This window comes from Martes martes (assembly GCF_963455335.1).
Source record: "Martes martes genome assembly, chromosome: 1".
NCBI classification, from domain to species: Eukaryota; Metazoa; Chordata; class Mammalia; order Carnivora; family Mustelidae; genus Martes; species Martes martes.
The window spans coordinates 207468506-207495600 of NC_137888.1; the positions used below are offsets into that span (position 1 = coordinate 207468506).

General features: G+C 54.7%; 2 protein-coding genes across 4 annotated transcripts in view; one reads left to right on the top strand and one right to left on the bottom strand.

Moving 5' to 3' along the window:
- Positions 1-48: 48 nt before the first annotated feature.
- TECR (trans-2,3-enoyl-CoA reductase) lies at positions 49-25148 on the bottom strand (the record flags this gene model as incomplete). 2 transcript variants are annotated; one of them, XM_080804056.1, is made up of 13 exons in its annotated part: positions 49-285; positions 370-415; positions 783-871; positions 956-1013; positions 1087-1130; positions 1226-1298; positions 1394-1499; positions 1591-1706; positions 1784-1887; positions 1980-2024; positions 2360-2411; positions 3060-3110; positions 24269-25148. In XM_080804056.1, 13 exons carry the CDS (start codon positions 24281-24283, stop codon positions 158-160), a joined length of 927 nt encoding a protein of 308 aa, XP_080660182.1. In that variant the 3' UTR covers positions 49-157. The 2 variants fall into 2 exon arrangements, with proteins under 2 accessions (XP_080660182.1, XP_080660181.1); XM_080804055.1 differs by lacking the exon at positions 24269-25148 and having other exon boundaries at positions 3060-3251.
- Positions 5485-27095, top strand: part of DNAJB1 (DnaJ heat shock protein family (Hsp40) member B1) — a 30168-nt gene continuing 8557 nt past the window's right edge. Inside the window, exons 1-4 of one of the 2 annotated variants that reach the window (XM_080804079.1) lie at positions 5485-5604; positions 12465-12609; positions 20501-20646; positions 25971-26055. The gene's annotated coding sequence lies outside the window, so the exon portion shown is untranslated. The remainder of the gene's footprint in view (positions 5605-12464; positions 12610-20500; positions 20647-25970; positions 26056-27095) is intronic. The other variant, XM_080804078.1, reaches the window with a different exon arrangement.

The window sequence follows — 27095 nt, forward strand, 5'->3', positions numbered from 1 at the left end:
ACCACCTCCAGACCGCCACCGCCGCCCCAAAGAAAGCCTGAGTCCAAGTTTGTCAGGGAAAGGCAGGTTTTATTCCAAGTGCTGGAGAGCATAGTCCCACTCCTCCCCCAGAATGACGTTGGGGCAGAGGGATGAGAGCCCGTGAGGCAGGAGCAGCTCAGAGCAGGAAGGGGATGATGGGCATGCGCAGGGGCGGGTAGTCTCGGAACTCCTTCAAGTAGCTGCGGTGCTTGCCCTTGGCCCAGATGGTCATCTGAGTGAAGCCCACCAGGGAGAAGAGGGCCACTGTGGGGCAGAGCAGGGGCGTCAGGGAGGGGCTGCACAGCCCTGGTGGGCTGGGCCCCACGGAGCAAGGGACAGTGGGCTCACCTGGGAGACACTGTGTCATGATGGCAAAGCCAATCCAGGACCCCACCTGTGGGGAGAGCGGTCAGGGGTGAGGGTGGGCAATGCCTGCTGTTCTGCAGAGGCCTCGCCACACCCCCTCCCCCCCCACCCCCCGGGGCCAACTCTTCCCCCCAGCCCTTTCAGAGCGAGGAGGTGGAGACCAAACTCCAGTGCTGGAGAGGCCTTGAGTAAACAGGAACCTTATGAAGCCACCCCCAGCCCCCTATAGCTGCCTTAACCACGCCCCAACACCCAGAAAGGCCAGCTTTTGCATCTCCAGATGCTCCAAGCAGCTAAAGCAGTTGCGGAGCCAGGCACCCTTTTTAGGGGCTGGCCCCTCCATGTGGGTGGGACCCCAGCCCCTGGAGGGAGAGGAGAGCAGGGCAGACCCTCACCTCATAGGTATAGTTGGGACAGGACACCAGCAGGAAGAGCCAGGTGAAGGGGTTCTTGGTAGGGTAGGGGATCTTCCTGGTTTTGGACCCTGGCAGGCAGGACAGGAGGGGCAAGTGAGACCCTCTGGAGCAGCCTGCTCACCACCACCCTTTGCCTGGGGCAGGCCACTCACCAGCCGGCCGCAGGTCCCGCAGAGCCATGTGGATGGAGAAGTTGCCAAGCTGGCAGATCTGTTGGAGCCGCAGGGTCAGCCTGGAGCCCCCCAGACTCCCCACCCCATTCCCCTCCTCCCAGCCTGCTTACCACGAAGATGGCGAGCGCCAGTTTAACCTGCTGAGCTCCGTAGGCTGAAGAGGAAGCAGAGAAGGGAGGCCTATGAGGGAAGAGCCCGGTGGGGTGGGAGGCTCACAGGGTGGGGTGGGGCAGGTCCAAGGCCACTTACTGGGGGGGGTGTAGAGAGGGTGGTTGATGTAATAGGCCATCCAGGCAGCGAAGCCCCAGTAGTAGGTGCAGTTCTGAAAGCAAGCAGCACTGGGATGAGGCCTGGCCTGGCAGAGGGACAGACATGTCCCACAGCGGGGGCGGGGGGGGGGGACCCCAGGGCACTCACCTTAAAGATGTTGCGCAAGGGCATGGTGCCGTGGGAGAAGCGGTGCACAAAGAGTGTCTCCAGCAGACGTTTGACGTAGTGGAATGAGTGGCAGATGCAGGCGAGGCTGGGCGGGGTGGGGGAGCCAGCTCAGCTGGGGCAGGTCCAGCAGGCCTGCCCCCGTCCCCCACTGCCCCCTTCCACCTGGCCCCACTCACTGCACCACTGTGTGCCGGCTGGACGTGAAGTCGTATTTGTGGCCATAGATGAAGGGCACTCGGAAGTAGAAGAGCAGGTAGATGAAGAGGGGCCCTGCGTACTCGGTCAGGAAGACCTGAGGGTATGGGGAGCAGGTGAGTCACCCCAACGTGGCTGACGGGAGAGGAGGCCACGAATAGGTCTGGGACTCACCGTCACCCAGCTGATCTGGGCCCCTAGGTCCCGGAAGTAGAGTGTGGCCGTGGTGCCCACGGGCAGCTTCTGCAGAACATCCTCGTCCTTCAGGGACTTGCCCTCTGCAGAGACAGGCCAGGGCTCAGGACTGCCCAGACCTTTGCCCACCACCACCCGGGAGCCTAGGGGCAGCCGAGCAGACAGCTGTACTCACTGGGGTCCAAGCGGAGGGACTGGCGGGCAGGGTACCACTGTGGATCTGTGGGGAGAGCAGGGCATCACAGCACACAGCATAGCAGAGCCCAGGGACCCCACGTCTCCAGTCCCGGGACAAGGCCTCTGAGGCCTGTGCCTCCGGGACACAGCTGGAAACAGCCCAGGCAGAGGCAGGATGTTGTCCTTCCGAAAGCCAGCAAGGGCGTTCCTGCCAATGGCCACGCAGGGACACCTGCCCCAGGCAAGCCAAGGAAACCTGGGCCACACTGGGGGCATCTCTGCAGAACCCTGGGGGAGAGGAGTTCGGAATCGGGTCCCACCCAGAGGCACCTGCCCAGAGGGGTCATGGAGGGCAGTGCAAATGGGCCCTGGACTTACGGGTCTTGGTGAAAAGGTTCTTGATCTCGGCAATGGTGGCATGGGGTTCCACCTGGGGGAAGCACAGGCCACAAAGAAGTCGGGGCAGGGTGGGGTATGATCAAGGACCCTTCCTGGTAAGGGGGGATGGACAGGGGGCCTAGGAAGCTGCTATGGGAGGGGGAAGGGTGGAGTCCAAGCCCCCCACCCCCCACATGGCCGAAAGGAGCAGCAAGGGCCCTACCAGAGTGGGGTAGCTGTAGGCCTGAGGCCTGGTTTTACCAAAGGCAGCCAGGATACCCCTGCTTCACCAGACCTGCTTCTCTGCCTCTCCTCCGCACCCCACCCACAGCTCCCCTCAGAAAGAAGGCCTCTAGGGACCAGAACTCCCTGCGGCAGTTCTCAGAACTCCCACCTTCTTCCCAGGCCCCAAAGCCCTACAGGGTCCACCAAGGCTGCTTCGCCTCCTCCCACCAGGAGCCAGCTCCTGGCCACACCCAAAGGCCATCGCTGCCCACTCCACCCCAAGCTGGCAGCGACAGGCCTGGGGACAGTGTCCCTTGTATGCCTGAGGAGCAGGTGGGGAGTCAAAACACAGATTGGAGGGGCACAAAGGGTCCAGCTGGACAGCTCCCATCTCCTCAGAACCAGAAGCCCCAGGAAGGAATAGGGACCCGGGCCCAGTGCCCTTGGCCCAGTACAGCCGGCACCAGGGTCCTACCTTGTCCAGGAAGCAGAGCTTCTCCCGCGTCTTTGCGTCCAAAATCTCCACCTCAAAGAAGAGAACGGCCTTTTTAGGTTTTTTGGTCACTTTGGTGGGTGCGATCCGGGGGAGGCCGTTGAGGCCGAGGCTGGGGCCCGGGCCGAGGCCCTGGCTGGCCTCCCGGGCCACCATGCTCATGTTCAGGTCCATGCTGCCCTGTTCTGCCCACCGCAGCCAGCGGCCCCAGCTGCCGGCCGTCAGCCCCCACCGCGGACCTCCCCACACCAAGCGCTCTGGGCCGGGCCGGCGTGATCAAATTCTGCCGCGGTGCTGGAAGGGAGCCCGCGCCTGCCCTGGCACCGCTGCCTTCTGTGCCGCTGTAACCTGAGTGCCCCGCAGCCATGGCCCAGCTAAATATAAAACTGCCCCAGACTCAGCCCCCCAGGAGCCGGGCCACACACCTCCTGGGGGCAACCCCCGGGGGCTGGGACCCCTGAAAGTGCGGATCTCCAGTGGACACAGCCCCCAGGAGGCAGGGAGACCCCAAGGCAGGCACGGAGGCGCCTCCCGCCCCGGCTCAGTACAGGGTGGATTCAGGCACGGGAGGAGAGTGAACGGCCCGCAGGCAGCCCGAGCCCCGGTGCCCAGCTCCAGCCCGCAGAGTTCACTTGGCTTGAAGAAATCCCAGCTATTTTGAGAATCCGAGAGATAGATCATCCATTTCCCCTTCTGAGCTGTAAGAGACGCTGCGGATTATTTGCCTTGTGCACTTATGTTCCCAGGGAGGTGACAGATTCCGGAGTTATTGGTGCAGAGAGCCTCTCCCTAAGTATGGAAAGGGTCAGGAAACCAGGAAGTTTCCAGCTAGCATCCCGAGCCTGGACTGATGAGCCCTGGGCCCCTGCCTCCCTGACCTCCCTCTCCACTCATTTCTCACTAGCTCCACCCAGGCCTTGTTCAAGGCCACCTTTGGTGCAGTCTTCCCACTGCATCAACCCAACACAGCACCCCTACCTAGGCCCTAACCCCCAGAAAGCCCAGAGCACAGAGCCTGGCCACCCCCCACCCCACTGCTCTGCTTGAGCCCCCAGAGAGTGACCGGTCTGTAGCAGAGCAGTGGGGCAGAGCTGGGCAGGGAGAGAGCCCTCAGGGGGATCCGACCCACCTGTCCCAAGCAGGTTAGAGAAGGCACCAGGAGGACTAAGAGGAGCAGTGAACACATGAACGGCTGGAGCTGGGGGGAGGCGTAGCAACAGCCAGCTGATCCCAAAAGGCCCAAGTGCCCCTGTGGAGGTCTTGGCGCAGATGCTATTAGACATGGGGCCATGGCAGACAGGGTTGGGTCTGACCTCAAGTCAGCCACTGGCCAGCAGGTGCTGAGAATCCTTCCCACCCCTGGTAGAGCCTCAGTCAGAGGCAGCATGGGGAAAGGAGCAGGACAAGAAACCCAGGGCAGGGCCCCAGCCAGGGCTCTCTGAGGGCACAGCCCCCATCCACAGCCCAGGCAGAGGGACCCACCGCAGCCAGCACCCCCAGAAGGAAAGGGCTCCCCTCACCCGTCCCCCAATGACAGGAGGTGTGGTGGGCAGCGGACATGACTGAGTCTGGCCCTGCTGTGCCGTCCCTGGGTGACTAGACCCTCCCTTCTCTCTGAGCCTCAGCAGGGGGCAGGTAGGAAGGCATGTACCTCCAGTAGCTATTAAGTCTCATGAGATAATTCGAGTGAAGCACCAGCATGGTGCCTGACAGGGCCCCAAAACCTGGGGCCATAAGACTGGGCATGAGGAGACCCGGTGGGAAGGGCACAGGCCTGGGTGCAGATCCCAGACCCCCTAGTGGCTGGCAGCATGTGGGCCTATTGGCCCACGTACACTATGCCCGCCCCACACCCCAGCCCTGGCCTATGCCGCCTACTGATGCTGCACCAGATGGAGGGTGCCTGCTGCCGACTGCGGGCTCTGCCCGGCTGTGTGGGCTTGGGGCGCATGTTACTGAGCCCCTCTGAGCCACACGGATAACAAAACCAAACAGAAGGGCCAGAAAAAGAAAATCGGTCCTACCACCCAGAGTGCCAGGCCCCACCAAGGGGACTTATGGGAAAGGGAAGGGGCACATGCAGAATGTGCCAGAAAGGGCTAGAATAGCAGGGCCTTGGGCAGGCATAGGGCCTGCCCCGTGGCTGCAAGTATATTAATAGTTCCTGGGTCCCAGGGGGGCAGTGCCCACATGCCTTTGGAGCCCGTGTGGGGCGGGAAGGCAGCACTGCGCCTCCTGGGAGAGGAGGCCTCTGAGTTCCTGCTGAACCACTCAATAGCTTAAAATACAACCAGCCCCTCTCCCTGCAGGCCAGCTGCTGGGGGAGGGCTGAAATCCTACCCTCTCCCCCAACCTGGGCACCAGACCAGGGTCCCGGGGAGAGTCGGGGGCCCCCGACTGGCTGCCGGGAGAGGAAGCTGGGTGGCGGGAGGGGTGGCCAGAGAGGGGCACACTCCCAGCAGCCGCAGCCACAGAAGCACCCAGGCCGGTCCCAGGCTGGAGGAGAGGAGCCTGCGCTCTCCCGGAGGTAAGTCTGGCCTCTGGAGCGGCACCCAGGGGCCCAACCCACCAGGGTGAGGGCTGCCTCTGCTCAGGGCCACCTTCCTGCCCCCAAGTCCCAGGACCCAGCAGCCTTCGCCCTGGAGGAGGTCTGAAAGGCCCTGAGGGGTGAGGGGAAGTGTGACACAGGACCTCGCTGTACAATTTCTGCAATTCCCCATACGTCTATAATTAATCCAAAATAAAAAGTGAAATAAGTTATGCTAGGGGGCAAAAAAAAAAAAAGAAAAAAAGTTATGCTAAGTAAAAGAAGGCAGACAGAGAGTCACATATTTATGTAAAGTGTCCAGAATCGGCAGACACAAGGAGACAGAAAGACTGCGTTGCCAGGGGCTAGGAAGAGGGCGGTGAGGAATGTTGCCTAATGAGAACCTGGTATCTTTTAGAGATGACGGAAATATTCTGCAACTAAATCGAGATGGTGGCTGCAGCGGGGCAACCGACAGTGTGAATATACTAGATGCTGTTGAACTATTTCCACTTTTAAATGGTTAATTTTATGTGAATTTCACCTCAATCATTTTTAAGAGGAGGGCTAACAAACAGGCGCCAATTCCCCATCTAAAAACAGGTCCCAGGGCAGGGAGCAGCAAGGGTTCCTCACCCACATCCACCCCCGCTACACCGAGGGCCGAAACATAGGGGACCTGGTCCTGTGCTTCCCAGGCTCCAGTCCCAGAGCTTACCCGCGCACCGCACCCGTCTCCACCCCACTGCCAACCCACCCCCTGCCCTGTGCTGAGCATACCTCCCATGTCCTGTGCTTCTCTCTCTCCCTCCCCCGGGTCCCTCGCTCTCTCACACACACACATACACGCCTGCCAGGCCTGACGCCAGCCTGGGATCGGAACCCAGGGCAGGCCTAGCCCAGGTCAGAGTGTACAGGCAGCTGCCGAGCACAGCCCTTAGGCAGAGTTCCCGAACACACAAGGGAAGGCAGCAGGCCCAGACCTCATCCCTGGGGAGAAGACAGGCCAGGGGAAAGGAGGAGAGATCTGCCCTCCTAAGGGAGCTAGAGGCAGGGTAAGGGCTAGGAGGGGTGTTATATTCGATAGATGGGTGAGGAGGGTCACTGGCCCAAGGTCCCAGCACTGACCACAAGCAAGGGGTGTGGCACAGAAGCCTCAGGCACAATGGACACAGAGGACAAGGATAGGGCAAACGTGCTGGCCTGAGACACGGGAGCGTGGCTCTGCGATGACAGTTCCACTAGCCTGGGAGGAATTCTCACCCAGGCGCCTGAGATTCCAGGGTCCAGCCAAGAGCAACTCGTGGCATGCCACGAGGTCAGGGCATGGGGGGTGGGGGGAAGGAGCAGGACAAAGGGTGGGGACACAGCCCACCCTGAAAGAGCGGTGGAGACCAGGCTGCAACCTTCCCCAGCCTGGAGAGGAGCACCCAGAGCCACTGCTGAGCAGCAGGGCCCATGGCCTTCGCTGTCTTCATGGAAATAAAAGATGTTGCAGATCAGCACAGCACTAGCAGAAATGGGGGTGACATTCTGAGCCAGTACTGATGCCCAGGGCAAGACTCAGGGATGAACCCCATCTAACAGATGAGAAACCCAGAGCAGTAGGAAAGCAGAGCAGTTATGCAACTACAGGAGAGGCTCAGGGCCTTTGCACATGCTGTTCCCACTGCCTGGACTCCTTGCCCCCCAGACCCTACAGGTCTTCCTCCTTCACATCCTCGGGCCTTCAGACAAATTCCCAAGTGAGGTCCTTCCTGACTCAGAATAGCAACTCCCACATACCAGCTCCCGAGGGCAAGGACTCTTCTCGATCATTTCCCAGCAACCGAACAGCCCAGCAAAGAGCTAGGCTCAGTAAACACCTGCATGAGGCAACTGGGCTTGACCAAGGTCATACACACCAGGACCTAAAGCTCCCTCCCCACTACCCTCTGAGCCAAGGCCCTTCCCTGCTCTGCCTTTACCACAAGCCAAGGAGCCATGCCCACCTTGCCAAACCCCAGAGCAGAAGGGTGGAAGCTACTTCCTGGAGCTCTCCCTATCCTAGGCCAGGACCTAGTTCCAGAGAAGCCTCTGTGAGGCCCACAGACATGCCCCTCCGGCTCCAGTGACCCTGGGGGGGCCCCACATTCTGACAGCTGGGCCCTCCTCCCAGGCTCTGGGGCACTGCTCATCAAGGGAAAGGGTCAGTGACCAAGCCAGCTCTAGCTCCTGGGGAACCCTGCTGTCTTTCTTCACCAGCAATCCCAACACAGAAGGGGATCCACGCTGACAGGCTCTACATGGCCTGGGCCCTTAGAGGCACTACCACAGGCCCAATGGCCCCCTCACAAGGAAGGCTCAAGGAAGGCCTTCTTGGCCATTAGCACATTCCCCAGGCTCTGAGGCCAAAAAGACGCATCTATTTCCTGGCTGTGTGGCCTTGGACAAGTTATTCAACCTCTCTGAGCCTCCATTTTCTGATCTATAAAGTGGGCTGCCCCCACCTGCCATCTCACAGGATTACTATAAGATTTACAAAGCTAATAACAACCCAAAAAAGTACATAAACTCGCCCAGCCTAAAAGTCATCCTGTGAAGAATAAATACTACTAGACCAATACTGGCAAATAGTACATGCAAATAATCCTGACCAGGGCCATGAAGGGGCCCAACCACAGGACTCCAAGGTCAGAGAGGTGGTGTGATAACGCTCCATCCAGCTGGTGACAGTATCTGGGAACCCTAACAAGAGCAAGACCCCAGGGCCGGAGAGGGGCAGGGCTGCAGTGCTGTCCCTACTATGGTTCCCAAGCTGAGCTGTGGAGGCGGTCCTGCTCTCCACTGCCCCCTTGTGGCCGTGGACTCCACTCCCACCTGCCGGAAGACAGCCCTGCCAAGCAGGCAACTCCAGGGCAGGATGGGGGCAGGATGGGGGCAGGATGGGGCAGGATGGGACCAGGACGGGACCAAGAAAGGGAGCACTAGTTAGGGCTCTGCCACCTACTAGCTAAGAGGGTCTTGGCAGCCACTGTCCCACATCCATTCATTCCTTCCTTCATCCATTCCTGCCTCCCTTCCTCCCGCATCTCAGGCACTGCAGTGAACAAAACCAAGCCCATGCCTTCACAGGACGGCCCCCCAGACTGTGCAGGCTGTGGGGGAGGGGGGACAGACAACAGTGACATGTTTTGTCACCAACAGTTGTGGAGAAAAGCAGAATGGAGCAGGGGATCCAGGGTGGGGGGAGGAAGACCATTTTCCACAGTGGTCAGGGAAAGCTTCCCTGAGGAGAGGGCATCTGAGCAAAGGCCAGTGGACGTGAGGGAATAAACCGTGCACGCCAGGCAGAGGGAACACCAAGGACAAAAGCCCTGTGGCTGGACTGTGCTTATTAGCACGTCTAGGAGCAGGAAGGCTAGGTGGCCAGAACAGAGTGAATAAGAGCGAGTAGAACATGAAGCCACGGAAGGGATGGGGCAGGTCACAAAGGGCCTTGTGGGCCACGGGGAGGGCTCTGGCTTTTACCCGGAGTGAAGTGGGTGCCAGGGAGGGTTCGTGAATAGAGGAAGGAGGGGATCGGGTGCTCACAGGCACCCCCTGGGAATTGGCAATAATGTGGACGGGAGCAGGGAAGTGGCCATGGAGGAGTGAAAAGTGCTGGAGTCTGGACAGACTCTAAAGGCAGAAGCACAGGGTCTGCTGATGATCTGAAGGGGGACAGGGGGGAGGCTGAAGTTTCTGACCTGAGCCCCAGAAGGAAGGGCGGCGGGAGGAGTAGGCACCACCGGAGCCCAGGTGTGAAGAGCCAAGTTTTGCAAATCCTGCTCCTGCAGGAGCTGGGGAGTCCAGGCACACAGGGCCCAGGCACCACTGCCCACACGGCCTGCAGCCAAGGAGGAGATCAGTGTCCCTCAGTCAAGCCTCAGTGTCCCCATCCCTACCAACACAGCCAGGCCCACTGCTCCCCAGGCACCTCCCATCTGCGAACAAGACTCAGCGGCCTCAGGGCAGAGTCCACATCCCAGGACCCCTTGGAACAAGGGGCAGGCACAGGCCTGAGGGTCGCCTTGGCTTCCAGATTGCCCTCATCCACTCCCACTTACACACCTGGAACTTCTGTGCTTCCTAAGATGGGACTTGCCCAACAGGTCTGCGTCAAGAACAGCAGGCCTGGAGCTGCAGCAGCCTCGCAGGCCCCTCCCCTCATCCTCCCCTTCCAACTGCACAGCAGCCGAGGGAGCAGGGGCTGTAGCTCCACTTCTCAGACGAGGAAGCCGAGTTCCAAAGGGTGAGGGGCACACCCACCACAGCCCAGATGCACACTCACCTCAGCCCAGATGCACACTCCTGTGTATTCAAGGAAGGCCAGCGCCCACCACAAACAGGCCTCTGGGGCCATACCCCCAGCCAGCACACACTCTGCAGGGGCCCCGCAGAGAGATGGCGTGAGGCAGCACACCCTGCCTCCAGCAGGCTCTCTGGGACCCCACAGGGGTCTGCCTGCCAGGAAAGGGCCATGCATCTGGGCCATCTTGTGCAGGGCAGCCGGGGCTGTGAGGGAGTGTGCGCCCTGGTGGGTGACATCTCCTGGGCCCAGGGCACAAGAGGGCTGCTGTGGGTGCAGGCCCTGCTCAGTGCAACTTAGGACTCTAGGCAAAGATGCAAAGGCCCTGACAGGTCCTTCAGCTGACTGGCCCAGGCACTCGTGGCCCCCACAGACCCCCACTCAGGGTCCAAGGGCTGCCGCACCCAGAGGACGGAGGTCCGGCCTCAAGCAGCAGGGCACCCAGCCCGCTCACCCATTTCACAGATGCAGAGGCTTGGACACATTTGCCTGGACTCAGCGACTCGAGACTTGCAGCTCATTTTCCCTTCCACTTTCCAGAAATATCGAAGTCACACTGCTCATGCCAGAGTAGCTGAGAAGACCCTGGGCTCAGCTGCCAAGAAGCCAGCACAGGCCGCATCTGCTCCGCCAGAAATACCTCCTTCCCCAGTGGCCTCAGCTCATGACCCCATTTCTGAGGTGCACGGGGCAGCTGCACCAGCCTCCCCAATGTGCCCCAGTAGGAACAGAGCATCACCAAGGCTGGGAAAGGCTGGGAGACCCTGACCCACTCCCAGACCCTCAACCAGCCAGTTTCCATCTCCCACCCCCACTGGCCAGACAAGAGGAGTCAGTGTGTGACTGCCAACATCCCTAGGCTCCGGGATGGGGGCCAAGAGAAGCTGGCAGAGCCCCATGCAGCCCAGCAGCATCCTGGAGAGCATTCTCTGGGTGCTCGTGTGACCCCAGGTTGGTCGCTGCAACCACACAAAGCCCCACCTGAAGGGGACACTGAACCAACATGGCAGGGACTCGATCTCAGGCCTGGTGACCAGCTGCTCACTGGCACCCACAGCCCACGCAGCTCCCTGAGCCGGCACAGGCCGCATCTCTCCGGCCTCCAGGGAGTGCTGTCCCACCCAGAGCAGAGCTGCTGGGGCCTGTGCCATCTGGAAGTGCCTCTGGGAATAATGTCTATCAGATGCCTACCTGTGCCAAGGACTACGCGAAGACCTTCAGGTGCATAGCACACCTAGCCTCACACAGCCTGAAAGCTAAGGACTGTGACCCCCGTTAGGCAGCTCAGAAACAAGTGGGCCCACCCCCAAGGCTCACAGCCAGGAAGTGCCAGAGCCAGTGCCAACCCGCCTGCTTGGGCCCAGAGCCCCCACTCACCACCACGATGCACTACCACGGCCACGCTGAAGAGCAGGGTTAACTGCTAACAGGGGAAAGGGAGAAATGGGCCCCTGGATCTGATCATCTGAAAGGCACCCCGCTCCCTGCTGACACTCCAACTCCAGCACACTAGTCTTGGAGGGTCCAGACCCTACAGAACATGCCACCTCCACCAGGAGTGCCCCCCACAGGGACCCCAAGGGCTGAGACTGCTCCTCCCCAGGCCTCAGCCTCCCGTGGCCCCAGCACACTCAGGATACCAAGGCAAAAGGCCTGTCACCTTCTGACATCACAGGGAAGGGCCCAGGCAGGCTCAGCAGCTGTCTTAATGCTTCCCACATAGTTTCCTGTTGTGGGCTGAGGCCGTCATGGGTGGAAAAGCAGGGCCTAGGAGGGAGCAGTACCCAACACTGAGCAAGACATAGTTCTGCAGAGGCCCGAGGCAGCCCAGCCTTCCCTGCCTGAGCCTTGGCCTCTCCATCTGGTCAATGGGAATGTGAGAAAGAGGACCTCACACAGATGAGTCTCATGGCACATGTGGCAGAAGTTCTGCCCCACGGTCCAGAACCCTGCCCGCTTATGTGACTCGGCTGAGGAGCCCTGGCCGGGGCAACCTAGGAGCAGCACAGGGTCTCCGACAGGGGAGCCAGCACTCACAGCTCCAAAAGCTCCCAGGTGACTGATGGGGACAGCCACCTCAAGCAGGCCTGCCTTCCTCAAACAGGCCCTGCCCCCTGGAAGAAGCCCAACATCAATCCTTTGAGGGACTCAGCAGGCCCAGCCCCTCCCAGTAGGGCCCCAGCCTTTTCCCATAGTGGCTCTCCAACCCCTCCTTGCCCTGCCCCCTGGGGCCGTGAACACCAAGCCCCCAGCTATCACCAGCTCACACTGACTCTGTTAGACTGCCATTGTTACTCCATTTCATACACAGGGAGGATGAGGCTCAGGAGCGCAAGTCGCGGCCCAATGACCCCTAGCTACAAGCTCCAGCTGCAGGACCCCATCTGTTTTTGCGCCCTAGAACTGAACGCTCTTCCTCCAGGGCTGTCCCTGGCCCCAGACCCTCAGGGGATGGCCAAGGTCTGCACCCCTGCACCGCCTGGCCAGTCGAGGTTGGTGACCATGTCTGGTCTCTGCATCTCTTGAGCAGGAAGGTGCCATCAGGCCAAGAGGCTGGACGAGGCAGGAGACACAGCCCTGCAGCCACAAGCTGATGGGAGCAGCAGGAGGAGTTCATCCAAGCCGACCCCCCACCTGCACTTCTTCCAGCACTTCTGGCCCAGTGGGGCAGGCAGGTTAGTCCACCCTGGAAGCTCTTCCGGAAGAGCCCACTCTAGGATCCCCAGGGCAGCCTTACAAACACAGCCAACAGCTAATGCCTCCTGCGGGCTCACCATGTGCCAGAAATATTCTCAACACAAATTATCTCTTTTACTATTAATCTCCTTTTGGGGAAACTGAGGCTCATTCATTCAGTGCATAAATATTGGCTGAACAGTGGCTACATGTCAGGCACTATTAAAGGTTCTGGGGATTCAGCTATGGAAAGAGATCTAAATCCTTGCCCATGTGCAAGGGACATTTTGGGGGGGGGACAAAGATAAATAAAGTTACACATAATATTAGAAGACGCCATTGCCCCAGGGAAAGCAGCACAGGAAAAGGGGACAGGCAGTGGGAGGGGAAGGGGGAGTGTGCAGTTTTATATCAAGTGATCACAAAAGGCCTTCAGAGGAGACGTTGAGACAATTCCTGAACGTGCTGGAGGAAAGAGCTGTTGAGAAATCTGTCCTCAGATCAGGCAGAGAAAGTGCCTATGCAAAGGCCCTGAGGTACAGCATTCTTGGTGTGTTCAAGCAACAGTGCAGAGGCCTGTGTGGCTGGAGGGAGTGAGCAAGAAGGGCACTTGGGCGAGGTGACAGGTTGTGCAGGGTCTCAGAGGCCACATTAAGACTTTGGCTTCTATTTCAAGTAAGACGGGAACCCTGGAGGGCTCTGGGCAAAGCAGGGATATGACCTGACTTAAAGAATCCTTCTGGACTACAGGGGAATAGGGTGGAAGCAGGGAGCCCAATAATATCAAATTAAAATAAAAGATGGCTTATACCAAGGGGTCGGCAAACTATGGCCCACCAGCCAATTCTGGCCCACTGCCTGTTTCTATACAAGCTAAGAGATCTTGACATGTGGAAACTACATGAAATTCAAACTCCAGTATCCACAAAGTTGTATGGAACATGGCCACACTCATTGTTTAATGTATCATCTAGAGCTGCTTTTCTCAAAACGACTGAGTTGAGAAGATGTCACAGGGGTTGAATGGCCCACAAAGGCCAAAAAAAATATTTACCATCTGGCCCTTCATGGATAAAGCTTGCCGACCCCAAACCTGGGCCGGGCGGGGGGGGGGGGGGCCTGCATTCCAGAAGTACTCTGAAGGCTGAGCTACAGATTTGCTGACTTCAGGACACCAGGCACAAGAGAACAAGCAGAGTCAAACAGCCTAGAAGTAGGGTGATCAGAAGGCTGGAAGTGCCATTAACTGGAATGGGGAAAAGCAGGTTTGAGGGGGAATCTGGAGCTCAGGTTTGGATATTTAGTCTGAAATACCCATTAACAGCCCCACGGAGCACTCCAGCTCACTGAGAAAGCACATAAGGCAGAGGTTGGGGGTGGGGGTCCTCTGGAAGTTCTACAAGCCTTTTCTGTTGACTGAGAAGTTCCCTTTCATGCTCTCAGGAAATGCTTACTGAGCCTTTCGATGTGCTGGGCCGATGCTAGGTGCTGAGCTTGAATGGAAAAGACCTGTGTGTGACAGCAGTGTGCTGGGCAGCACTCCAGGGTGCTGGGATAGAATGGTGGGCACAGCTAAGGGGCCATGCTCCCCCATCGGACCTGCTCATGCTCAGGGGAACAGGCGCAGATCATCTATCACCTAACTCAAGGTCAGGATACACCAGGTGCTGTGAAGAAAAGCAAGCAGGGCAGTGGGCCCAGAGCACCACAGGAGGTGGTCACGGAAAGCCTCTCTAAGGAAGTGTAATTTGAGCCACACCTAGAATGAAGCCAAAGGGAGGACCAGCAAGAGACTCCCTGTGGGAAGTGCAAAGGCCCTGAGGCAGCACAGTTTGGGAGGGCTGTGGAATATGAAAAGGCTGCAGCAGAACGGACCTGAGGGTGAGCAGCTGAGGAGAAGGCTGGAGTGGAGGGAGGCCCAGACAAGCACTCTGGGAAGTCGCTGGAGTGCCACAACCTGCTTTGGTTTTGAGAAAGATCCCTCTTGCTGCTAGGGGCAAGTGTGGAAGCAGACACAGCAGTGAGTCTCAGAAACAACCCAGGCCAGAGACCTCAGTGGAGCCTGGACTAGGGCACATAAGTGTCAAGTGGGGAAAAAGACACTCTGATTCCTGGATCCTGAGACACCACTGACTCAAACCAAGTCACCAGTTGGGGTTGGAGGCGCGAGGAAGGACTACATAAGTAAATATGGGATGTATACATACACCTCAATCAAAAGATGGAGCCCAACTTAAGGAACAGGAAAACACCAAGAGGGGAAACTGTGCACCATGGGATGGAGGGAGGGGAGCAGTAACAAGAGGATTTCAGCAGAGAAGTACAGGGTTTCTGGAATGTTTAACAGGCCTACCTGCATCTTTAAATGGAATGGTGAATTAAGAGGAAAAGCTTGGCTCTGGCAGTTGACAAAAAGGTGTGGGAAGATCCCCCTGGCTGTCTTCCCACCTGCAGCATTACCTGTGAGCACCACCTTGAGCCCTACAGGCCTCTGCTGGCTCCATTCACCCCTCGGGTCAGCAGTAAAATGAAGCAAGGGAAAATGAACCCAGGAGTTCTGTATGCACGTCCTTCCCCGTGCCTTCTCTCTCCAGAGTGCATGTTCCCAGGCCTAGCCAGGGAGACTGGCAATGACTGCACTTCTGTGTGCCATCCACTGACACCCCAGGTGAGCCAGAATGTGGCAGACAGTACAGTCCCTATGCCCACTCCTCAGACTGTGCCTGGGTCTGTTGGTCTGTGGCTTAGCACTATCCATAGGATCCCCACCTTATCCTTACATGAAAACTCAGAATTCAGGTAACTCTGGGCCAAAAGGGGGGGGGGGTGTCACACTCCAGAGTGCCAAACAATGAGCTTCTTGACCCCAGGCCAGGAGCCCACACTAACACAGTGAAGGTAGCCACACGTGCTCAGAGCCAGAACTGCCAGTCCCGAGGAGCAGCCGCACACCCAAGCGTGCAAGGGTGTTTGCTCATCATGGGACTGCGGCGCAGTGGGGGCTGGGGGTGGGGGCGGTGCATCGAGGATGTGGCAAACTGCGTGAGCCTGCCCTGTGCCTTGCTCTGTAGGCCAGGGTCTCTAACAGACATGCACATCATCACTCGTTCCAAGGTATGCGCTGAAGCCCCCGCCAGGGGCCCAGGCTTACAAAGAGCGAGGGGCTCCCACACACAAACTATCAGTAGGTGCTAAGTGCTATGAGCAGAGAACTGAAACAGGAGACGGGCCAGGGTGGTGAGCATGGCCTGGGTGGGTCAGAGGGAACCTCTTAGAGGTGACATTCAAGCTGAGCCCTGAATGATGGGATTCCCAGATGGGAAGGGCAAAGCCACCTCTCCCGAAACACTGGTATTCAGGACAGGGGTTGCACAGCTCAACCCAGCCCAGCCCTGCCCTGCGGTAGACAGAGGGTGGATCCCCATCCCCAACCAGGAGATTAGTTAGACTTTAGTCTCTGCAGTAAACAGTATTCAACAACATACTGTTTCAGACTACATGTATCTCCTCAAGAATTCTGACTGATACGCCCCCACTCCCCACAAAGAGATATGTTTCCCCAACCCCACCTTCCCCCAACGGGGAGTCAGACTCCTGAGGGGTCCTGAGAAACAGCTGCTCCCCACAAGAAGAGTGGAGGCTCCAGCTCTGTGAGCCCCTCAAGCTCCGACCTGCTTCCTGATGCTGACACTCCAGTGCCAGTGCTCAACCACCCTCCCCCAAACTCGGCCGACCCGCCCCCACCCCGAGGACAGGCACCATTCCCATGGGCCCCATCACAAACTGGCATGGCCCTAGCCAGTGTTCCCTGGTCCCTTTAAGAAGGAAAAACAAAGTTAAGAAGGACCCAGACAATGACACAAGCCCTGTACTCTACAGGGCCCATGTAACGGCCTGGGGACACTGCTTACATAAGAGCCTGGTTCGAGCAGGGACAGGGACAGGGCTGTGCCAGCCTGCCAGTCACTGTGACCTACTGAGAGGCCCTTTATCCCTCAGAGGGCTGGGAAAGGCTCGTGGCCCATCTCTAATGAACCACGGGACTAGAGGAGGCGGGGGGGGGGGCCCAAACACCATCCACCACCCATTAGTCAGTAATAAGGAAAAACTACTCTGTGCATTTATGTAACAAAAACCTAACACAAGGGCCCCTCAAGGACTTAAAAATAAACCACCCTCTGAAAATTTTAACTCTTAGGCAAAATCAAGAGAAAAGGGACTTCATCACCCTCAGGATAAAGTCCACAGGTCTCTGCCCTGTTGACCTCACCCCTTAACATGGGACACCCACAAAGTCTGGCCTCCAGGCCTCGGCACCTGCTGCCCCTCATCCCTTCCCTAAAAACCTTCTCCTCTGGGCCTCAGCTTAGATGGAAAGACCTTGAGGGCAGAGGCTATGGCTAGTTCAGCCCAGTATTCCTGGTGCAGGACAGGTAGAGAGAAATACACTAGAACAAATGAATGAGTAATTGACAGACGGAAGCAGACAAGTGGAACCCCACAACAGGAGAACGCCTGGACCAGGACAACCTACCAGCACCCTGTGCAGCCAGGGGCAGGCCGTCGGCAGATGCAGTGCCAGCAGCTCACGGTGAGGCCGAGTGTGAGGAGAAGCAGGATGAAGTGGCTGGGCTGGACCTGTGGCTCGAGGCCAAGGGGCCATAAGAAGCCAGCTTCCCCCGATCAGGATCACTAAGGACTGGCTCAGCCCAACACGTGAGACACAGTCCTCAGCCAGGTCGCAGCAGCAGCCCCACACTCACCCTTTGGCCCTCCAGGAGCCTGACCACAAGGAGAAGATGCATTCATTCATCCAATCATTCATTCAACAAGGACGCACTGGCCAGATGCTGGGGAAGCTGCAGGAATGAGACACAAGGAGTCCCTGCCCTCACGGAGCTCACAGTCTGACCGTGAAGTACCCAGATGAAAATGCAACCACAGCCAGAAGGAGAGGAACAGGGTGCTAGGGGAGGGGGCGGAGGTCATACCCCAGGTAGGATGGTCCAGGAAGGCCTCTCTGCAGGACTTTGAAGCTGAGCTCTCAACAGTAAGGAGTGGCCAGGGAAAAACAGAGGAAGAGCATTTCTGGCTGAGGAACAGGCATGTGCTCAGGGCAGGAATGTGGCTGCGGGTGTTTGAGGAGATGTAAAACAGAGGTGTAGTGATGAATGAGGACAGCAGGGGACAGAAGACGCCAAGAAGTCTCTGAGGGATGGTTTTGAGCCACAAGTGCTAAGATCCTCCTACTTATGTGGGGGAAGCCCCTGCGGCTGCCGCAGGGGGAGGGGAGCGGGGGGGGGGGGGACGGGGCATGGCTGGGAGGAGGCTATGACTGACATCAGACGACCAGGCCCACCTGAAGCACCCACTTCTTGGGATGGTTCTTGGTCACAATAAGGCAAAAAGTGGGTTCTGACTGTGATTCCATTTGGCCAGGGATCTTCCCATAGAGAAAGAGTAGATCATCCCAAAATGTGACTTCCAGCGTGTGTGACAGTGTATCAAGACTGAGCATGGGCTTCTTCCTCCATCTTCTGGGCATATATTTAGCATGAACCCATCTCCAGCAGCACGTTCAATGAATCAAGCCTCATGGCTTGTTCACAGGCAAGTCTGAAGTCATTCAAAAGAGGTCACATGCAGAAAGCATTTCAGATAATCTGACTGACTGACCAACTGTCCAATGATTTGTCCTTAACCATCTAATGCTCTGTATCTTGACTGTGGGCCACAAAGTGTGCTGGGCACTTTACACCCCACAGGTAGCCCTCCAAGATAGGGGTCTTTATTCTGCTTTCTTGGGTGAGAACAAAGAAGCTCAAGCAGGTAAAGTGTCTGTCCCAAGGGCAGACGTGGTGGCCACCAAAGACCAACATGTCCTTTCCGACCACATACTTCATTCTTCCTCAGTGCACAGACACCGGGGCCCACCCACAGAGAAGCCCACTTTGGTCCAGCAGAACCCTGGCTCTCCCACTCACTGTGGGACCAAGGGCGCTTCGCTTCACTTTTTTGTCATAGTTTCCCCATCTGTCAAACAAGATGAGTCCCTATCTCATAGCTTTACTATGAGGATTAAGTGAGTTAACAAATAAAAAGCACTAAGAGTAAGTATTACATTAGTAGTGGCTTGACGACAACGATGATGCTCTGGCTGGCTGTCCCTGGGTATTAAAACCTCCTCAGCTGTCACTGGCAACATCAGCTAGAAGGTGTTAACACAGAGGCTGAACTCAACCAACCAGCCCCAGGTCTCTGGCCAAACCTGTCAGTGAAAGCGCAGGGATTCCCAACCAAACTCAACCGTGCTGTTGAGTCCCCTTCTAGCACAGTCCCCACTCAGGGCTGTCAACTCTCCACTTACCTCTCCTCAGGAACCTGCTATTCAAGAGGCTCAAGGGAGTCCCACCACCCCACGCGCGCACCCACACCCACCACTCCCACCACTCAGATCTTCCCACTCACGTCCCCACCTCAGCCCCGCCTCCACCCCTCCTCCTCAGCCTAGGCCCCGCCCTCCCGACCTCCACCCCACCTCCCTACCTAAGCCACCGCCCCCACCCCCACCCCTCCCAACTCCAGGCTCGGCCTGAAGCACACCCACACAAGGAAGGTCTTTAAACTTCTCCGTGGCTTTCCGGGCTTGACAGTCCCGATCGAACTCTCACCTCTAGAATTCCGAGGGGCAAGTCCATCCAATTTTAGGGCCAAGGGAGACCCGCTGCCAGCAGCCCACAGTATCCCCTCCCATTCTCCCTCCAGGGATGTTCTGTTCTTAGAACAATGGAACAGCACAGCCCAGCCCTGCCACCAGCAGCCTCTGGACAGGGCCAGAAACAAAATAGCCAAACTCAAGGCTAAAGCCCAGCTACACTGCAACTTAATTTGTTTCTCTTATGTGTCAAGTAGAAGTAATACTCGTGCCCACCTGATTCCTCTTCTATGGATGAGGAATCAAACAGACCTGGGTCCGGATCCCGTCTCTACCACGATGTGATCTTGGGGCAAGTTCCCTCACCCTTCCGGGCCTCAGGTCCTTTATCCACAAATGGGGGGACAAAGAGTACCCAACCTCTTAGGTTTCTGGATGGACACAATAAATGTGACCTGTCCCTGCTATTAGTCCAGCAGGATTATCCAGCCCAAGAAGAGGGGATCACAACCAGCATCCCAGTCTATCTGCAAATGCAAAATCAATCCCAAAGGCATTTTCGGAAGGCCTGTTCTTTCGCTGCAGCAGGCAGAAGGGTGTGAGAGTGAAGTGACCAAGCAGTCCCTGTGTCAGAACACAACACCTTTCTGCAGACAGGCACCAAATTGAAAGCACAAAAGTCAAAGAGACGCACACATTAAAATGGGTTCAATAGCCAGAAAAACCCTAATTACCCCTCACCTATTCCAAAACTACACAATAATTCACAAGGAAAAAAAAGTACAAAAAATAGCAGACACCCAAGATCCCATCTCCCAGATTTAACAGATATTTACATTAGATTCCTTTTTTCCCCCAATAAAACAGACACAGCTGAAGCCTTCCCCAACCACTCTCTCCCCAAACCCTCTTTCCCCAAGCTATGGTTCCTCTGTGTAATTCCCACATATTTCTGACCTCTAACTGCAATTTATCCTTTTATTATATACATATTCATGAACATTACATATAAAGCTCATTTGGTACTTTTTTAAACGTATAGAATCTTTTGCAACTTGCTTTTTTCCACTCAACAGGATGTCTGGAGATTTATTAAAGGACTGCATAATCAAACAAGATTTTCTTTCATATAATGGAATTGTGCACCTTCCCTTTTATGCATACCCTTTCATGATAGATTCCCTGCAATTTCGTAATGTTCTTTAATACTGGCCTTTGCTTTCCCAACTACATAGGTTTCACTTGCCCTCAAGGAGCAGTCACAGAAAGGCTCAAAGAGGAAAATCAAGCTGTCCTGGTCACATAATCATTTGCTAAGTGGCAGAGCCAGGATTCCATCCCAGGCCTGTTCAGAGGCCACACACCTATGACACAATGACAGGTCAGTCTACTTTCTCCTTAATTTTCCTTTCCTGCCCAGTTTTCTGACTCTAAATAGAGTTCTGGACCAGAACTCTACTTTCAGAACTTTCACATACTTATTCCTGCAGAGAAAGCTGAAACAAAACTTGCCTCAGGCAAGGTACCATGTTGGTCTGGAATTATTTGCAAAATAAGCACCAAGAGAATTACCCATTTTGTGGGGGTGGAAGATCCTAAATGAGGGCAGTAGGGACCCCAAGAGGATGAGGCTTCATCTCCATGTACCCAGCTAAAGGGAATGGGCAGTGATCTAGGCTCAAGGAGACTGCGAGGCACTGATCCTCCCAGGAATTAACAGTCTCATTTACAAGATGCAGCAGCTGTTTCTCCAGTTACTACTGGGATCATTACTTTGACCTCCCATCGGCAATGACAAAAACAGCAATAAAAAAAATATATCCTGTAGCCTGGGATAAGCAGAATAAGCAGTTCTCCTATCATCCCTGCTCTGAACCCAAGACAATCCCAAGGCCTGCTCTGGGCTTCCAAGGAAACGACTTCAGACAGGTCCCAAGGGTGACCTGTTCTATCTGCTTCATCTCAGTTAGGCTGAAGGGATACTTTTTCCTCCCGGATCACAGAGGGGAGACTGGCAATGATGCTAAACTGTAAATGAAACAGCAACAAATGTCCCCTCCAGCTGGAACCCTACCTGCCATAACATCAGACATGAGCCCTCATGAATCCACTGCATGACACCTGACACACCTCAAACGGTTCAAGCATCACTTCTATCCTTTGTAAACTGCACTTCATAATCTCGAGGTCTCTCTCAGAGCCACAAAGGTCTTTTGAGGAAGGCTATGCTCTCAGTAGACAGGGGGTCACTTGGGGTGGATGGGGTGGATGGATGCATAAGATCCAGAATAGAAATATATTCTTTGATGTAGATCACTGAAACTTTTACTCAAACTGTTAAATTTGAGTGAAAGCACCCCTCTATTTTTATTGATCTGCAACAAACACCTGGAGTAACACTAATCTGCTTGGTGTGAAACTGGGCCAGGAGAAAAGGACTCCTCCCACACAGAAACTGTAGCTATCACTTCAGACACTACTTGGCAAATGTTAGCAAAGAATAATTGAGAACACAGCTAAATACCTAACTTTTTTTTTCTCCAAGGTCACTTTGGGGATTTTGTTTGTCTGCTTGTTTAATATTGTTTTTAAAGATTTTATTTATTTATTTGACAGACAGAGATCACAAGTAGGCAGAGAGGCAGGCAGAGAGAAAGGGGGTAAGCAGGCTCCCCACTGAGCAGAGAGCCCGATGCGGAACTCAACCCCAGGACCCCCGAGATCATGACCTGAGCCGAAGGAAGAGGCTTAACCCGCTTAGCTACCCAGGCACCCTGTTTATTTTTTTTTTTTTAAGATTTTATCCATTTTTTTACTTATGAGACAGAGAGAGTATGCACAGGCAGGAAGGTGGTGCAGATAGAGGGAGAGGGACAAGCAGACTCCACTCTGAGCATGAAGCCAGATGCAGGCAGCCTATCCCACAACCCCAAGATCACGATCTGAGCCAAAACCAAGAATCAAACACCCAACCGAATGAATCACTCAGGTGCCCCTCCAAGGTCACTTTGAACAGTGGGTTTGAAGCTCCACCTTCCTTCTGGGAGGGAAAAGATTTCAGTAAAGTAGAACATGTTTTCCAGTCCAAACCATGGGCCTCAGGCTGTTCTCAGCTTCTGGAACAAAAGTGATGATGTCAAGGGTCCTCAGAGGCTTACTTTATCTGACTGCTAAGTAAGAAAGCTAAAACTACATTTTGCAAAATGTCACGTGGATGTTCCATCCTGCATCTTTTGAACTGTGGCTTTTTCTCTAGGATTATAAGAGGGTTTGAGAAGAAAAACTAGATTACAACTTTATTCTGTAATCTTAGAGTTGAATGGGACATCAGAGACTATTGAATTCTACCTCCTCATTCTTGGCATTATGTCAAAAATGAGTGAGAACTTCTGGTATAAATGTTTCAAAGATTCTGGGTAAATTCCCAAAAATAATAATTATAAAAGGGACAAACCAGGTAGTGGTATTCAACTTATAAATAAAAACAGGGAATCTCTTTCACTTATATGTGAGACTATTAATGTGGTCAACTTCACAGACAGAAAGCAATATGGTGTGGGTGCCTGAATGGCTCAGTCAGTTAAGCGTCCAACTCCTGATCTCAGCTCAAGTATTGATCTCGGGGTCATGAGTTCAAGCCCTGTACTGGGCTCCACGCTGGGTGTGGAACCTACCAAAAAAAAAAAAAAAAAAAAGGAAGGAGAGAAGGGGAAAAAAAAAAGAGAAAAAGAAAGCAGTATGGTGGTTGCTGAGGTTGTGCAGAATGGGGAATAAGGAATTACTGTTTAAATGGGACAAAGTTTCAGTTTTGCAAAATCAAAAGGAAAGAATTCTGGAACTGTATAGTGGTGAGGGTTGCACAACAATGTGAAGGTACTTAATGCCACTGAACAGGACACTTACAATGAATGATTAGATGGTAAATTTGATATTACGTGTATTTTGCCAGTTTTTTAAATCGAGGAGAGAAAAAAGATATCTCTACCTGCTAACTTTCATTTGAGAACCAGCATGGCTTAGGAGCTGGCAACTAAGACTCTGGAGTCCTGAATTCATCTCTCTGTTCTGCATTTACCATCTGGGGGCCTTTGGGCAAGTCGTCCGACATCTCTGAGACTATTTCTTCACCTATACGAATAGGAATAGTAACAGTCTCCAATTTCAGAGGCCTATGAGAATAACAAAATAAAGTAGAAGAATCTCATAGCACAAGAATAATCCCAAACTGAATTATTATTATGCGTTTAAATAACAGTTTATTACTTAATGTTACTTAAAAGTCAGTAATGATCAAATAATTAAGTTATTAATATTATGTAATCAGCTAGGTCGCTAGGCGCATCAGAAGACTTCGTTTTAAGGGGAAAAGAAGCCCAAGTTAGGAGTCAGAAGACCTGGGCTTCCCGGATGGCTGTGGCCGTGAGATTTCTCCCTGGTGCAGGGGTTGACTGATATGATCTCTTAGATTACCAAAGAGCAAGATCAGCTTTGCTGCTCGACGGGGGCCAGCCCTGGAACTGCACCTCCCTCACCGCCTAAGCTTCTCGGGGACGTCCAGGTCGAGGGAAGGGGTCCAAAGTTCGTGCCGGAGAAGGCTGACTGCAAAGCCCCTTCCTAACTAAACCTGAGGAGGTGGCATGGTGCAAGCTTGTACAACACACCCACGAATCGGGATCAAGCGTCCCGTACTTTGTTCCTCCCCTGCCAAGTCTGTCCCATCCCGCTGGGGGAGCTGCAAGGAACCTGCCAGCCTCCCGGATCCTGCAGAGACCCCAAGAAAAAGAAACCCCAAAAGAGCCTGGGTTGCAGAATTATAAATACCCTTTTGCACATGCGCACTGCAATTTACGAGTGGCCCGGGGCACAACGCGCGCCCACTGCGCCTGCGCCGTCCCGGTTGCCCTTTGGGGCACGGGAGCAGAAAGGGGGTCCCGTGGTCCCGCGAAGAAGAAAAATGAATTAATCTGCGGCGGCCGCTCAGTGCGGCTTTCCTCGTTCCTTACCTCATAGTGCTTCATGGTTCCCTCACACGGCCCCTACTGCGCCTGCTGCCGCCGCTGACTACCTGCGCGCAACAAGGAACAGACTCCTTCACGCGCTCGCGACGGCCGCGCGACACTAACCTCGGTTCTGAGTCGGCCCCGCCCCTCCCTGCCGCGCGCGCCCCTACAGCCAATCAGCGCGCGGGGAGCTCACCTTCGACCCCGCCCCGTGAGGCTGGTCTTGAGCAAGAACTAGCCGCTCTCGCTATAAGGCTGGCCAATCAGCTTGCGGAACACACCGAGGGGGAGGAGCGCAGGCCCGACAGGGACGAGCAGAAAGGTGCTTGGCCACCCACCAATCAAAATGGGGCCCCGGAGCCGCGCGCCCCTTTCCCGCCCCTTGGTGGCGTCGCTGTGGAAACCAAGGGAAGCGACGGTTACCTTACAGCTGGGGGCGGGAGCAAAAAGTTGAGTGACAGGGAGGACGGCATCCGCATGGCTGGGGGCACGACTGTGTGAATTCCCAGGTGGGCAGCCCCCTAGGTTATGGGGAGCAACCTGAAAGGGCTAGGTGCTGGGGGCGTGTGCTGGGGCGCCTGGATGGAGAGGCCTCTCCGGCGAGGGGACCCCCATCTGTCATGAATGGGAGGGAAAGAAAGGGGACATGTATGACGAAAAACCCCCGAGGGATCCCCCAACTTACAAACTGAGTCCTCGCCCCATTCTGGAGGGTGCAAGCCCAGCCCTGTAGGCCAGGGGCCCACACCTCTCTACCTGTGCTATCCAGTATGGTCACCACTGGCCATGCGTCTAGTGAGCCCTAGAAACGTGGCTGGTACAAATCAAGATGTGCTGTAAAGGTAAAACACGCACCGATTTCAAAGACTTAGTATAAAAAGGAGAACGTAAAAAAAAAAAAAACCCTCATTAATAACCTTTTATGTTAATTAAAAGTTGAAATGATATTTTAGATATATTGGATTAACATAGATTATTACAATTAAGTTCCTTTGTTTCTTTTTACTCTTTTAAAATGCCTATTAGGGGGTGCCTGGGTGGCTCAGTGGGTTAAAGCCTCTGCCTTCTGCTCAGGTCAGGATCTCAGGGTCCTGGGATGGAGCCCCACATCAGACTCTCTGCTCCGCGGGGAGCCTGCTTCCCCCTCTCTCTCTGCCTCTCCGCCTACTTGTGATCTGTCTGTCAAATAAATAAATAAAATCTTTAAAAAAAATAAAATAAAAAATAAAAAAATAAAATGCCTATTAGAACATTTAAAATCAGGGTGTCTGGGTGGCTCATTCAGTTAAACATCTTCCTTAGACTCATGTCACAATCTCAGGGTCCTAGGATCGAGCCCCATCTGTTTCTTCCTCTCCCTCTGTGATCTCTCCCTCTGTCTCTCAAATAAATAAATAAAATCTGAAATTAATTAATTAATTTAAAATCACAGACCTGGCTCGCATTTGTGGTTGTCTGTATTGCGTCGCACTGGCTCTACTGGGCAGTGCTGGTCTGGGGTCACGCCATGCTTTTGCTCCTTTGATTATTTATCATGAGCAGGCTGGGGAAGTTGCATGCCACCACACACACACACACACACACACACACACACACACACACACACTCACACACACACAGCCTCCTGCACACACTCAAGATTTCAGGACAGAGTTAGTAGCACCTGGCACACTCCCTCACCTTCTCTCCTTTCTCCTCATTCCAGACCCCGCCCCTGAGCCTTCATCAACTGTGGAACCCTCTGGAGCTTAGAGGCCTGACATCAGAGATGTGGTGAGAAGTCATCAAAGGTAAATCACTGATTCACAGGGGAGCAGGGTGGGGCAAGGTGAGTCAATGCTTAACACTTAGTCATCCAGGTTCAGTTCTGGAAACTTCTAAAGCTACAGCTTTTGGGGACCTGTGACTTCCAGTAAAGGAATCTAAGGCTGTGGTCTTGAGAAACTCACTATCTTTTTCGCCAGGCCTATCTGGGCAAAAGAAATGAAAACATAAAAGCGTTTTATAATTGTGCTTTCAAAAACACAGATTTTTTCTCTGTTGGCAGTTAGTGTTCACAGTATCTTGAGATCCTTTGTGTCCTGACAGGCTTCACTCCTCCCTGTCTTCATTGAGGGGGACAGGAGGAATAATCACTTAGAAACCAAAAGTTAAAATCTTACCAAGTTGACTTACTTGAGACATCTAATTGTGAAGTGCTGAGGGGAACAGTTGAACCCCTAAAATCCAGCCAAGTTTTGCTACTTTGCCCTGTCAATTTCCAGCTTCTGTAATGTGGGCTGGGTCGGTCAGTGTGCCTTCTCTGTTGCTGTATTCCAGCTAGGTAAGGTGTGTGGGGTCCAAACTGATGTCATTCTGGACAGAGTCCATGTACATCCCTACAGACTCAGAACATTCTGGAATTTACCCTTCAATACTGTTTTCCTGAGCCCCACACTCACTCAATAGGCACCAAATCATTCTGTGAACCTACTCTGTTGTGTGCCAACAAGAGCATACCAATAATTTCCACCCTCTCCTCATCCACAAGAAGCTCATAGAAGGGCAGGATCCAGCTCAGAAAGGACAATACCCCCTGTTTTTGATGGATATTGCAGGTGCAAGCACTCCTTATTGGCCTCATCTGGCTTCCAGTAACCAGGTTGTCAGCAGAAATAATATCCATCTTCAGAATGAAGACTGGCCACTTTGTTCAAACCATTCATGAGTCTGGCTTCTTTCACTAACAGAACCCACTATGCCTGTCAGTTAGGGACAGCTAGACCCTGCTTGTGTCCTCATCACCCCCAACACAGTGGCTAATTCATAACAGTCACAGCTAGTTTGCTGA